The sequence below is a fragment of the Poecilia mexicana genome, unplaced genomic scaffold (genome assembly GCF_051168715.1).
Source record: "Poecilia mexicana isolate PSO_F unplaced genomic scaffold, ASM5116871v1 scaffold_3, whole genome shotgun sequence".
Classification (NCBI taxonomy): Eukaryota; Metazoa; Chordata; class Actinopteri; order Cyprinodontiformes; family Poeciliidae; genus Poecilia; species Poecilia mexicana.
The window spans coordinates 19,069,713-19,085,174 of record NW_028263372.1 but is presented as its reverse complement, the minus strand read 5'-3'; the positions used below and the strand labels follow the sequence as shown (position 1 = coordinate 19,085,174).

At 39.3% G+C, this 15,462-nt stretch overlaps 1 protein-coding gene across 2 annotated transcripts in view; it reads right to left on the bottom strand.

Moving 5' to 3' along the window:
* The window catches only part of sox6 (SRY-box transcription factor 6), a 140,233-nt gene that overhangs the window by 48,385 nt on the left and 76,386 nt on the right, over nt 1–15,462 (bottom strand). For both annotated transcript variants that reach the window (XM_088004270.1, XM_014993554.2), the window contains 2 exons: nt 9,225–9,397; nt 7,166–7,234 (listed from right to left, as the gene is read on the bottom strand). In XM_088004270.1, the coding sequence (XP_087860396.1) occupies nt 7,166–7,234; nt 9,225–9,397 (242 nt within the window). The remainder of the gene's footprint in view (nt 1–7,165; nt 7,235–9,224; nt 9,398–15,462) is intronic.

Genomic DNA, 15,462 nt, shown 5'->3' with positions numbered 1-15,462 from the left:
TCTCCTTCCTCCCCCTACCCCAAAACAAAAATCTCCTTTTTTTTGCGCTAGCCATAGGCTGAATGCTTTCCTTTGCCACCCCTGCCCTGAGAAAACACACTCCTGTTTCTTGCTGCCCGTACACAGTTGAGCTTATTAATGCCGCTCCTTCAGCCCCTGTGAGTGTGCCCACTGCTGAGGATGACGACCCAATGCAAAGACAAAACAGTTTGCACAACGTTAGCTGAGAAAACACAGTTAATGCAGTGGGGGAGAGGAAACTAAATCAACAACACAGTGGAGGACGTGTTCTCCCTCCTGATATTTTTCCCTGCAAGCGTTGCAACATAATGGGCGCTAAGTGTAGAAGCTTTTCCGCTTTCCAGTGAGGGTTTAAGAAGCTCTAAACAGGTGCAGCATTGTAAAGTTCAGGGTATTTGCTCACTTATCAGGATTAATTAACACTATGAAGATTTGACAGATAATCTACCATCTTGTGTTGTTAGATGTCCAAGCTGATAGAAAGCTGAAACTTTGAGGAATCGTCAAGTGTGATCTTGCATACTGCTGTTTATTTGGTGCCTCTCTTGTGAAGCTTTTTAATTATCACTGCTTAAACTGTTGAGGTGTCTGCATATAACATCAACTTACACAAATGCATAGCTTTATTTTGTAGTTTGCTGCAACAATAATCTACTTTTGTCAACTTTCTCACCTCATTGGCAAAGAACCTGCAACAGAGTACATCCGTAAGTATTGCTTCAAACTTAAAACTAAAAAAAAAAAAACTTGTCATGATACCAAACCAATTTTGAGCAAAAAAGCAATTTCCCCCAAAATCAACTAGTCAGTGTTTACCAGAAATTATTTTCTGAGACGTTTTTTGCAGAATCAGCATGTTTTTAAGTTTTAACGGCCAATCTAAATTCATACCAAAGTCTCTTGGCTACATTTTCTTTAGCAAAATATAATTGCAAACCCTAATTTAAGTAACAAAAATCAAAAACCGTAAAGGGGCAAAAACATTTTCACAACATTGTACACTAATTAACAGCAACATGAATATGTACAAAGTGAAGCTGTCTTCCACATGAGGTTTAAAGCTACGTTTTCATTAAATAATGGACAAAATATTAAATTACATGAGATTGGAGCCCTTTTATGATTACTTGTCTTCAATGACTGATGTAAATACTAAACTACCGAAAGAACAAAATTCAAAAGCTAAGTACACGAGAATGAAATGTTTTTTTGTTGTTGTTTTTTTTATGGGTAAGAAATGGAAGCAGGAAGGATGAAAAAATAATCTGCACGTATGAAAGGCATTGATAAATAGTGAGGACTGAATCAACATAGAGCCCAACAGTAGCAATCTCCTGCCTTTTACAACCTTGGCACCCAATGAACTCTCATAGCATTTGACTTTTTGCTAGGGAACTATGTGGTCGTTTTTAGTCCCAAATTTAAATATAAAATCAACATCACTACTCGACACATTATTTAGCCAACACATTTCTATGTCTGAAAAAATGAATCAACAGATCAGAAACAATCCTGGGACATCTGAAAACAAAAAGGGTCTGATAGGGTTTTGAACTTTTCTAATTTCCAAGAGTGACCGGCTGTGCTACGCCTCCAATATTAAAGCTTGAACTTGAACAGAAACAGAAACAGGAGATTAAACTGTAGCTATGTAATTTATGTGTCTCTCTTCAGTAATAACAATGTAAAAGCTTTTGTACGGTAATTTAAAAATATTATGAAATTGCCTTTTCTTTTCACCAACTAAATGGGTGGGTTGTTGTTGGGGGCACCCAAACTATGTCAAATAAATTAGTTATATTTAATAATGTCTTAACGACTTTGTAATGTTAGCAAATTGTCACTACCGTTGCTCACATTTGAACTACCTATGTGTGCATCATTAAACTTCAACAGAGCTGTGATATGGCTTTAGTGATGTGGACACGACTTTTTTTTTAAACATCAGCATTTCTTCTGCTTCCTGACAAGTAATAACATTTAATAAGTAATTAAATTGGTGCTTCCCACCTCACAAATGGAGTTCACTAAATGGAATTATTTATAGGAAAGTGTCAATATATCAAATAACACATACTAATGAGTCAAGCAACCGCTTTCTTTTATCTTCCGTCTTGCTTGTACACATCTTCATCAGCTAACAGTCTTCTTAAATGGAGGATGAACATGCTGGACTGAGGCTCCCTGGGAGAGAGCCAAGGCTGTCTTACTAGGCTGTTAATGCCTCAACATAATGGTACAAGGAGGCTAACACAGAGCTCATCAGCAAACACAAGAGTCGGATTGTGTGCACAGCAGTACACAGTTTCCCACTTTGAATGCACACATGATCATTTTCCTGCTCTGTAATTCTCTTATTATTATACTAACAGCCCCAGTCTGCTGCACTAATTGGGCGACTTATGCATTCTCTTTAACAATGTCCATTTTGCATTTTTTATTTTTTTTACCCTTTGTTACGACATTATTAGGGACCTCACACTGAGAAATTCAGTTTTACTGTGGAGACAACAAAAGCACCATTTAGATCTGTTATCCTTATATTAGCACCCAACTGATCCATGTTTATTTAAACTTAATTGGATGATGTAAAATATTTACTGTAATGGTGCGGCTTAGATTTTCTTTTGTGCTCTATTAAACTGTGACTAAACAAAAAACAATGGATAAAAAGAAAATTAATTTTTATAAGACACTGTACAAAAAGTTTTTTTTCAGTGCTTTGTACTTAAATGGGATTATTAAATTGACTATTTTTGTTTATTTATTTATTTGCTCTGAGGGAAGCTTTTGTGTGTTTGATGCAACATAGCTGCATAAAACATAAAAAACCTAACATTCAATTTTGCCAAAATAATGAAAATGTTACTGTGGCATTTAAAAGCCTTAATCTACTGTTAAGATACATTTTACTTTAAGTCATTAGGACTTCTGTTCAATAACTTAAGTAATGCAGTAATTTCTTTAGGGAAAACCTAAAGTAAAAGCAATTGTTGCATTCATTCTGAAGGGGAAACGCTTTGTTTAAATATATTGTTTAAACGTCAGGCAAATTTAAATTTTCTCTCTTTGTGAGTTGCTCTCATATTATAATTGTTAACCATAACAAAATGTTCAAAATAAACAGCAACAACCATGTTTTGTCCTTACACATTAATGTCTATGTGAAATAAAAAGGAAGACAAAAAAATTACCTGGACCTAAAGTGTTGCTTAAGCATATGAGCAATTCCCCCTTTAAACTGCAAAATCTCTTAAAAAAAAGCATGTATAAGAAATGAATATGATGTAATATTTTGCGTAAAATGTGTCAAAAATAGGCTTCACATTCAAATACACATCAAGAGATCAGGGATGAAGGGTGTGGCTAAATATTTTTGCAATGGCACTGCATCTTCCTGTGCCACTGGAAACAAAAGACAGAAAAACAACGGTGTGTCGGCAGCAAAACTTTAATTAAGATCCAAACATAAGTCTGAGTTGCACAAATAACTTAATAGAAATGTGCTGCTAGATGTTAGATTGTATACCTTCTGTTGTGTTTTTCTTATACCTCACATTCTAGCAGCAGTATAGTTTCTCCATTTTATGACTTGTTGCACAATGCTTTTGTAATTATTTTTCTCTTTTGTATTTTTTAAACCTTTAGTCCCCCAGTGTCTCTCTACGCCATTAAAGATATGTGAGAAAACCTCAGACAGATTGAAGCATGTTGAGAACAACAATATCGTGTCCTTTTCACTTTTAAACTTATGTTTCCCTTTATAAACTGGGGAGAAAGACATGCTGTGTTTACGTATCCTTGTGGAAACAAGGTTAAAGGTAGGATTTACAGGCACAGATAATGTGAGCGGGGTTAGAGTTTCAAGGCCAGACCATAAATAAACAGAACCAGACCCAACACAACCAGTAGAAGTAGAATAGTAGAAGGTTTTGAAAACAAGCACAATCTGAATGACAATGGCATCCTTCGAAATTATTATCCCTTAGATCTCCTATCCGGCTGTCTTCTCAGAGTTGCCACATAAATGCCACAGTTAGTGACAAGCAACAATGTCATGACATTGTGTTTTTTTTTTTTTTTGGTCACCGTGTTAAATGATGTTTCACATTTAAATTAAAAGTTCTGGATTAAAAGTGCCCCTCTGTTTCATCTGGTGAGCTCTGCCTTTTCTTGTCTGTTTATGAAGATAAAGTTCACTCTGACCTTTCAGCCTGTATTCATCCTCTTGATGTTTGTATCAATGTGCACATCCAATTGCTGGGCACAGACAGTTACCTCTCTGAATGTATATGGCTGTTTGCATGTCTCTGCACCACAGGTGTAAAAGTTGCATTTAGGCAAATACCCAATCTTGGGTTGCTTATACATAGTTTACTATTTGTTATTTTGCATTTATTAAAAGTGCAAAAATGACTTAATTTCTAAATAAAATGAGCTGTAATGAGTGAAGAAAGAATAACTTGAATGTTATTCTACACAGTAGCATAAAAAGATAAGTAGCTGCTTGGACAAACTAGTTATCTATTGATATATATGTTAAATTGTGACATGTCTTACAAAGTCCCGAATGGTGTTTCAAATTTCCAACCAAAAGCAGCAGATCTAATCCTAGGATTGAATTAGAGCCAAGATGATTTCAACGATGTGGGCCGGACTGAAGTAAGGAAAGAAAAAAACGAAAACAAAAAAAAAAAAACGGTCCTGATGGGGAAACACACAAAGCCTGGAGCTTTAATTTTTGATAAGCCCCTAACACTTCAATCTGCTATCTTAAAACAAGTGACATTGTAATCCCGTGGGACAAAGACTAAATCTCTCCCCCTCTCTTTTAGGCATGATGAGAAAGGATAAAAAGAAGGCTATTCAAAAGAGAAACTTAATTGAATTCCATGCTGGCTTGCTCCAAAGTGGACCCAGACTAAACCTCTACAATACTTCTAAGAGATTCAGTCTTCATGCTATAAAGTCTTGGAAAGCACACATATAATGCCAACAACAGTCTCTGGTCGCAATCTCCATGGTTTTATTTTTTAGACTGTTTAAAATATGCACCGTGTGATCGCTCACATCATCAATACATGACCTAAGTCAGGCTCTCTCCCTTGGCTTCCTCTCTAAAGCCAAATAGGACTTTGATAGCAGCAGGGTTACCAATAAAGTTTAGCGCCCTCAATGCTAAAAGCAGGGTAACCAAATCCCCCAATACTGTGAATCACTTTGCGGACAAGAAGCTTGTATATAGAACTAATTAAGTAAAGCTGTTATATATTAAAATAGCTGAGGCACTTTTTAAGAGGCAGCAATAACAAAAACAGAACCACAGAAAATAACTTCACAGAGATCAGCTCCGACTCTCTTATCTACTTGCCTTGACGCTTCATCACAACTGTGGATAACTGGAGGAGTTGGTTTAGGAAGAAAGCACACATTCTGGTTTGAATAACTTATTGGCTAAACAATGTTACACAAGGTGAAACTTGGGTGGTATGTACCCAGTAGAGTCAAGGGAGGCTGGTGGATAGTCAAGCAGATGGCCGGCACACGGGATTCTTTTATTTAATTGTAAATGTGTCTGCGTGTGTATGCGTGTGTGTGTTTGTGTTTTAATCCTGTAAGATCCGAGGCAGGGGAAAAGCTGGATAACTGGGCTCTGCAAGGAAGGACTTTGCTTGTATCTCTGTTCAAGTGTTTGAAATGGATATTCAGAAGAGCATTCCCATACACTCTCAAATCTCCAAGCCCTTTTAAAAATTATTCATCAAGTGGAATTTTCAGGTGTCATTTCTCTGTAACTTTGTGATAAAATCAAGAGGCTCTAAAAGTTAGATTTTTTTTAAAGTGGTGCCCTTATGCTCAATGATTACAAGCAAAGGGTCCTCAAAGAAATGAGTAGGTCTAGCCCCTCACTGGTCGATACGACACTTAATTTAAGAGTCACCCCCCCCCACACACACACACACACGCAAACACACCCCTTAGTGTAATGTCCTTGGCTAGTTTTCAGTGGAAATTAGTACTCAAACATCTTCCCAAAAGATCGTCAACTATTAAAGTAAAAGGTTGAGGCTACTGGAATCTCAAGATTTTGTTAAGAGTACAATACACCTCTCAAAAGAGGCACTTTACTGTCCAGACTACTTTTGCAGCAGTCTGATCTGTTGAGCAAAAATACATCTTCAAAAAATCCTTCAAATAAAAAAATAAAAAATAAAAAACCTTTAAAAATCTTGTATAGCCATGTTGACGTTGCTGCTCCGTGAACAATTTGCTTCCAAGTTATGTGTAATGAATAGGACAGAACAGGGAGAGTTAACTCTTATAAGAACAAGCACGGGAGGCGGCGAATGGAGAAGGATGTGCCTGACACCAAACACACCCAGCAGGATAACATTAGCTTCACAAAGGTAGCCAAGATCGCAGCCTTGACCAGCGCGAGTGACCAACCACAGCTTATCTTGTGCAGTTTGAACAGATCAAGCTACGGGCTGACTGGGTGGTCTTCCACTGCAACTCTGTGTTAAAGAGTGCATACAAACAAACAAACCCGAGTAGTCCTGTGGTATCAGGAAGAAAGAGCATGAGATATACAAGTTTTGAAATGTCTGCATCAGCTTAGGTAAACCACAAGGAAATACACACATCTTAAAGACAATGTAAGCTTCCGCAGTCCATGTGCCGTGTGAAAGCATGTGCCATTGCCCTTCTGGGGTTGACTAATTTCAGAGGCATTTACCAGCCTCTTTCATGTCCTCCACCTCTAGGCTCTCTTCTATCAGCAGCACTCATTAGCCGTTGTTACTTTTTCCCCCTCTTTTTTGTTCATTAAGATGTGTTAATTATTCACCTCCATATTTTAAAAACCCTCCTGATTACCAACAGGCAATTAACATTTGATGAGAATGATGACTGTTAGTGTGACACAAATATTAAAGATAAAGGAGAAAGAGACACAGAAATGAAAAGAGGCATAGAAGGTACCTTTATTGTCTGATTTTACTCGTGTGTGTGCTGCTAAATCCGAGTCACCGTAGCAACATCGGTGGGTTAATTGCCTTGAAGAGGCAGAAATGTTGGAGTAATCTGAAAGTAGGAGGTGTAAGCTGCTGCGTGTTAGAGGGCCGACAGAAATGCATGCACTGACCTGGATCTGCTGCTGAAGGAGGTTGATTTTGTGCTGCTGTTGCAGAAGCTGCTGTTGTTGTCGTGCAATCTGGTTGAAAACAGAAGCAATGGAGAAAATTAAATAATCCCTTAAACTGAGATAAATGAGAAGAGGAACTTATCGGTGGATACTTGTGTATTCCTCTTGATAACATTATGTGGTCAAACGTAATTTGGGCCAGTTTCTGTACAGTAAATTGAAAGTCCTTGCAAAAGTATTCACACCCCTTGGACTTTATCATATTTTGTCACATTTCAACTGCAAACTTCCTCTAATGAAACTCTATGGTATAGACTGACAAAAAAAAAAAGAGCATGACAAAAACCTGGAAGAGGAAGAGACATTGTTTTCAATTATTTTAGTAAAAAGAGTAATTGAAAACAATATTTGTTTTTCAATTATATTTGTAAAAAAAATAATTGGAAACTGTTATGTTTGTATCATGAAAAATGTTTGAAGACCTTCCACATCACAATATTGTAGAACTTTATGTTGGTTTCTCTCTCAAATAAGACAAAATACATAGACATTTGAGGTTGTGACATTGCAAAAGATAAAAAAAAAAAAAACACTCAGGGGGTGTAAATATTTGCAAGACACTCTCTGTGCTGAGATACCGGAAGCATGATGAGCACTAAAACAAGCATACTATTCTGTAACTCTTGTTTGAGCGTAGCAAAAGCATTTGGTTTGCTTCTGAATAAATGTAAAATGGCCTGTGCAGGAAAGCAGAGTGTGCATTTGTCTATGAGTGATATGAATGATTTACAAGACAGACAACCATGGTTACGATGGAGATCCCCAGTGCAGGTGGAGTGTGACTGACAGAGGTCCCTGCTGCCCCTATGCGAAGCGAGGCTTCACCGCAATCTTTCTCATCTGAGCGCCCACCTCCATCTACACGCTCACTTCATTGAGCATGACAACTGGGTTTTAAGTGTCATTTAATTTTCAATTTTATATATAATTACAAAGTGTTCTCTGTAAGATATCTGCCGTCTGCAAATGTGTCAAGATTAATTTGTGCTGGCTTCCTCACAAGTGTCAACAGTTAATTACTGCGTTGTATCTTGATGGCTTGATGACATTTTAGCTCTCAGCGGGCTCTCCCTGTCTAGCGTGGCACATCCCAAATTTATTAATGTTTCTCCATTTTAAAATAAAATGAAATGTATTTTATTGTGGCTCAGTCGAGCTGGTGTGTCCCACAAAGCTTTGGTACTTGTGGAGTTTGCAGATGAACGTCATTGATTGAAAAAGAAAATCAATACTGTTAATGCATTATTAGTGTACTATGACCAAATGTATCAGTCCAAGGTGTATGGTAAATCTCTTCATTTACCACAGGACAGTTTGAGAGTGTGCTGAGGAAACTCTGAGTGAACTCCTTGCTGATAATTGACTCATAGCCATTAGAGTGGCTGGTGATAATAAAAGTGTCGCCCGTGTGGATAGTTAGTGTCCTTATTTCTTCCCAGACATTAACACACTTCATGGCCTGTGCTAATTTGCTGATTTGTACAATATGGCTCATTGGCCAGATTTGTGCTGCAAATCTAATGCCCGGCTTGTTATAATAGGAGGACAATTTATAAGATATGGAGGACTTCCATGTTTAATATAATGTTTAATTCACACATTGCCACGCATTTGTTAGCACAAGTCATAATAAGGTTTTTTTTCCTGCCACAGCACAAACGTGGGTGAGCGAGCATGACTGAAATATCTGAGGAAATATTGAGAGCAGCATCTCTTAAACGACTTATCATTCGGCATTCCGAGATTTTATTGGCACACCTCAGGCATGAAAAAAAAAAAAGATCTAAGTGACAATTTGTTACAAATGGATTTAATGAGGTTTATTACAGAGGCAGGGAGGGTAATAGAATAAACAATATTGGAGGAGGAATGACAGTGCGTGTTGTAAATAACAAGGATAAAATGTTGACAGTAAACAGGCTGTTAACTGAGATGCAGACGAGAGGAGAGAGTGATTACATCCCTGAACGTGCTAAAAAGGAAGACAGGACGCAGTTACCTGCTCCTGCTGCTGTCGAGCCAACTCCATTTGCTGCCTCTGTTTCTCCATCTGGGAAGCAGCAAGCTTCTTCTGCTCATCGTGGGCGGCCAGGAGCTGCTCTCGCAGACTTATCAACTGGGTGATCATTGTGGAGAGCTGGTGCTCCTTTTCTGCCAGACCCTCTGGGGTACCTGTGAAAAGCAGGAGAGGGCAGGTTTAGAGGGGCAATGGTTAAAAGCGAGATACTTGTGATTCATCCCTGGAAATGAATTAAGAACCTCAAAGGGGGAGGCTTGAAACCAGAGTCGACCAAAAGCATAAACAAACTAAGCAGCAGCTTAAGGCCTTCGCACCAGTAGGAAGCCCTCCCCTCACCCCCCAGCAGAACCAACATTACCACAGAAGTCAGGTTGACAAAAGTGAAAGAGTAATTTCAATGTTAGTTGCACAAAATGAGAATTGTGCAGCTGAAAAGCATGTTGTTTCAAATGTTACTAGTATATATAACGAAGTAATTACCAATTCACAGAAAAGCAAACGCATTACTCAAGTGTATGAGTAGAACACCTGTGATTACAGAGAAGGCATCTCAATGCACCCGTTTATAAATCTATGTATATATAAAAAAAAAATCCACGTTGCTCTGATTGAAGAGGAGACATGTTGTGAACGAACTCCAGTAAGACTCTTCTTCTGCTGACATTTCTGGGGTGCTACAGTATCAATTTAACAGCAGAGACGCCTACTGTTTGGGAAGAGAACTGCAGCGGGCGATCAAAAAATAAAGACTAGCTAGAAGTAACGTTTTGAAAAAAAAAAAAGTAGAACTGCATAAAGTAACTGTACCAATATTTTTGGAATGTTTTCTTTTCAATTAAGTTCTCATTATAGCTAGTTTAATATTACAAGTATTATTTTAGCTTTGACACTAGCTTTAGCATTCTTCTGACTGCTACTTTGTATTTTTGTTTATGGGCAGCTACAAAAATCCATCTGTGTAAATCTTTTTCTACGTATAATCAAGAGAGTTTTCTGAAGAATACTGAGCTACTCAAAGGCTTGTTTGTTGCGTGGCAGATTTTTCCTAATCTACAATCCTGATTGCACTGGAATTATAGGTTTTTCTTGTTCACAAATGCCTATGGTATTACCTCAAAGGGCGAGATACCCAGCCCTCTCATATAAATAATTTGAAGTGACTTACATAACGCACAACAGTCTCAACATGAATGACTTGATGGAGATATTCATTGAGCTGTGGTAAGCAATAGTAGTTGTCCGGGTCATCAAGTCAATCTCTATTGTGGGCTACAATAAATCTTGAGCTGGCTGTGGCCATGTAGACTTTTGGACGAAAGGCTGTGGAGAGGTCCTAAGTTGTTTACTGTTAAATTTAGAAAAGTAGCCATGCTGGACAAGCCAATCATCACATTGTGTCATTGTAGTGTACACAATATTTAATACAAAGAAATCCACACAGGAAGGAACCAACTGCAGCGAATTCACTAGAAACTGTTAAGGTCACACACAGCCTGGACTTGACGAGTTTGTGTGGCTTGTTTTCACAGCTTTCAGAAGAAAAAGAGAAGGAATTGTTACCGGCACATGGACAAAGAGCTGCAGGGAGCTGACAAAACGGGGGTGGCACTTGTGTCAGACTTCCAGGGGTTATTACAGAGAAGGTGTTAAGAGTCACTGTTTGCACCAGCCTATAAACCACACAGGTATTAGAGGTGGCGGCAATCACACCAACAGAGTGGAGTAGAGGCTGAATAGCACAATCTTGTTTGTGCTGAATAGCACAAACTTGCTATTCAGCACGTTTGGATCCTGCACCATCCACCAGATGGTGCAGGATCCATCTGGTGGATCCTGCACCAGATGCAGGATCCAGCATGACTGGATCCTGCATCTGGTGAACCAAGCAGAGTCTAACAATCATTCAAGAAACAGCTTGATCAAGTCACCAACTTTTGTGCAGAAGTTTTAAAGAAATGTAAATAAAACACCATTCATCTTAAAATCTCTACAGTCTCATAACAACTGTGTGAGAAACCGAGAAAGTAACGGTGCAGCAGCTCTCTCTCTCTCTCTCTCTCTCTCTCTCTCTCTCTCTCTCTCTCTCTCTCTCTCTCGCTCTCTCTCATCGGCTAATCAATGCTAAGTAATCCTACAATTGACTAACACAGTCAACATAATTGCCAGTGAGGGGATAGACAGTAACTCATTCTCTTCCTGCTGCACTCCCATGACAAGCTGATCTTGGGAAACAAGCAATACCAAAAGGAAATCTGACAGCGTCAAAGAGAGATGGAGACGATCGTAGAGCGGCAAGGATGCGCAGCACAGAAATCCGGATAACAGTCCAACAAGGCCTGGCCCGGGGCCAGCAAGGAGCTGAATTCTTTCTTGGGTGTCTTCCTCTCGTGTCTGACCACATCTGTCTTGAGTTTCTCCGAGAGCTCCCGGGGGCCCTCTCCACTGGAACTATTTTAATTTGACTAAACACCTGATTTATTTTATCTCTCCGATGAGGAAAGCCGTTTGTCTTAATAGGGCCTGTCAACCTCCAGAACCCATTCAGAGCAATTTACTGGCAGGCTAGTCTGAAGCTCAGTTTGCCCCACTCTGCCTCCGCTGCCTGCTGCAACTGAAGAGAGCTGCAATTCTCCATTTATAACGAAAAAAAAGGGACCTAAAAAGCAGCCATTCATAGGGCTTGTATGCTGTTTCCAAGGCTTGAATTGACTTCTTATTCACCGGACTACACTTGTTGTGAATGGCTTATCTGTAAAACAGATACAATCAGCGCCAATTTTAATAACCTTTGGCTGTGTCCATGATGGAGCCGCCTTTTACAGGTAGCCGACAAGACACATTAGGTGATGTCGCGAATCACTTGCGTTGATACTACAGATACAAGGAGTCAGAGGCACATACATAAAAAAAGAGAGAAGAAAAACATCACGCAGACAAAGCCGCTTGAGGGTCATCACGTCAGAGATGACTGAGCTTTCAGCACGTTGTTTGGACTTTGAAGTGTCCTCTCGCGCTGCTTAATTACACATTTCTGAGGATTGTAAATTGATTGGAAAAATTTTTACCATTGAATAACATATAAATAAAAGCTATTTTGTCTCATTATTTGCAGGGGTGTTGTGCTAAAGATTGGAGGGGCTACCCTGAGAGTGGGGTGCCTCTTCTTGCCCAGACACCACAAGAATGCTAACAGAAGGTCTATTGTTTTGCTCTTTAGCTGAGCTGTGGGAAGCCTGAAGCATCCTCTCCACTTTCTGCCGTTTCCTTTTTAACCCCAAAAGTATTCAGTTATTTCTTTCTGATGCTGTCTTTAGCAATTTTGAAACATTTACAAGATTTCAAAATTACTTGAAATCCATTGCAAATTCTGATGATACTGAATAAACCTGACAAGCCTTGGAGAATTTTTTTACAGAGCTGGATATAAAATCAAATCCATATGTTTTTTTGTTTTTTTTGACTGGTTTGTGTTAAAATCTCTTTCTTCCCGCTTTAAATTATGGATTAGCTTTAAAATGCAGATAAAACTTTTATTGGGTGGTACAGAAGAGGAGAGCCGTGGTCTGTGTCTCACCAGGCCGCTGACAAAAGAGGCAGTTTTCCTACATATTGCATGGCTTTTAACAGCAGTGGGGCTGGGGTCTGCCTGTTAACATGTCTCCTCACATTGCGCTTCCGATGGCAGACAGACAGCTTAGAGATGCTTTAGCGCTACATAAACCCCAGAAGCCAGGCCAGACCTAACATGTCTTGACATTTGCCTGGTAGAAGGACTGAGGCCTTGTAGGATGATCCTGCCCTGAAACAGAACCCAGGAGTGAGTGGCCAAACAGCACCAGGACTTTTCCCTGTGTTTTATTGGGTCTACTTAAAAAAAAAAAAAAAAAAAAAAAAAATCCAGACTGATTCACGGAAGGCAGGAAGCGGTCATGCTGACCAGTTTCAGACCATTCAAGATTCACCTTTTGAGATTCCTGCCTTCTCCCGATGTCATAAAAGGGGGACAGAAAACATCAACGAGGGACTAAATAAATGATAAGAGAAAAACAAGCAGAGCCACGGTTGCTCTGGTAGGGATGGGGGTATTTGAGCCTTGGGGTCTTTGGATAAAAGGCACTTTGTAGGGGTGCGATTTGTTTTGTTCAATACCCACATCTTCCTCTCTCTTGGCTCCCTCCTCTCCGCTCTAATCAAGCAGTCTCTAATTTGGGTTCCAAGTCCAGTACCGGGAAAAAGAAGGAGGCTTGTTACTTTGAAGAGTCTTGAATGAATAACACAGATAAAAGATTCAGGCACAAAAAAAGAAGAAGAAAAGTGAGGGGAGGGTGAGGGCGAAAAGGGGGAAAATCACAAGGCACCCTATTCTCTCGCCTTCCTTTGGTCAAGGCAGCTGAGCTATTATGACCCGATCTGAATTGAGTTTTTTTAGCAGCAGAAGACTGGAATTTCTTTGTCTTCCTATCAGTTAGCTATTGTGGATGCTTCCATATGCCGAAGAACCCACCCTAAAAAAATTAGGACTTTTCCAAATGCAGAAATTGCACAAAGCTGTGTCCACACTACACATAGCTTGAATGCCAGGAGTGCTGAGGCTCCCCGTTTTCACTGTCTGCCAAAACGTGTGTGAACACATGCAACTCTGCAATAAAAAGTGGAGGTCTCTGAATTATATGCACGTGCGTGAATGTTGCAGTCAGCTGACCCTTTGTTCGTGCTTTTTGCGGCGAACGCAAAGAGGTCGGTTGAGTCAATGCAAGTTGCATCTGTTGGCACCTTCTATAGCTTTCAAAGAAAATTGTTTCCTTTTTTTTCTACCCTTAAACCTCGGTCAATGAATGCAACTTTAACAAAAGCGGATAACATCAAAGATAATACCAATATTTCTCTCTCTATTTTCCTATAAGGAAAGCACATTGAAAAAAAACAAACAAAAAAAAACAACCGTAACTACACATTTTAACAGCCCTTTTAACCTGTGTGGCGTTGCTGCGAGGCCATATGTGTTTCCAGTAACATGATGTTAACATGTTTCTGTGTCCTACAACTGAGACAATATGAGCAACAGCTGTTTCACCTGGCTTGCTGCCTCTGTTATGACACAAAGGCTGTTAATCTTGCCAATAAAATCTCATTAACAAGCAGACGCAGTGATTCTCGGGCACGTCAGCACTTCCTCTCTGTGCTTGCCTACTGTACACTCACACTACACTCACATGTCACTTTATCAGGCACACCTGTTCAGTTTCTTGTTAACATGGCAGCGATTCGATGCATTTAAGCCTCTAGATGCAGTAAAGGAGGCCAGTTGAGGTTTAAATTGAGTACCATAATGACAAATAAAGGGGATTTAGATTATCTAGGTGGTCTGAGTATTTCAGAAACTATTGCTCCATTGATATTTTCATGCACAAATATATATGGGTTTCCAGAGAGTGATACAGTAAGAGAGAAAATATCAAGCTAATTGCAGTTGTGTCAAAGAAAATCACTCCGTAATATCAGAAGGGAATGGGCAGAACAAGCTGATTGAAAGGCAACATCAGCTTAAATTTCCACTCTTTACGAGCATGGTATGTAAAATATCATCTGTGACTAAACAACATGTTGAACGTTAAGGCAGCACGCCTCGGCAACAGAAGACCATGCTGGGTACCACTCCTGTTATTTAAAATCAGGAAACTAACGTCACAGTTTTCACAGCTTCTCTGATTTTAGGCAGTAGCAGTTTGGAAAACTTCTGTCAATCTGACACTGCATAGATGTCACTCTAAGAATTGTTGCTGACTATTTCTATCAGTTTATGGCTGCAGGGCAGCCAATGTTATCATGGCTACTTCTAGTAGGACTTTGCACCGTACCACAAAAATCAACTTATCCTGAACATGGTGGGTTAATTGTACTCTGTTGGCCTCCACAGTCACTAGATCACAGCTCAATAGATCACCTTTGAGAAGCTTGGAGATTGACATCATGGATTTGCAGTTAAAAAGATCTGTTGCAACTGTGGGTTGCTCATAGTTAGTATGAACTGGGATCTTTGTCCAACAACTTGTTGAATTCATGCCATGATGAATTACAAAAAATCCTCAAATGGTCAGTGAGTGCATGTTACAGGCATGTGGTTATCGTCAGTCTCTCACTGATCTTATCATAAATATGGTTGAAACTACTTAAACTGACATGAATCTGAATATTTACAGGCTCCTTGCTGCTTCAC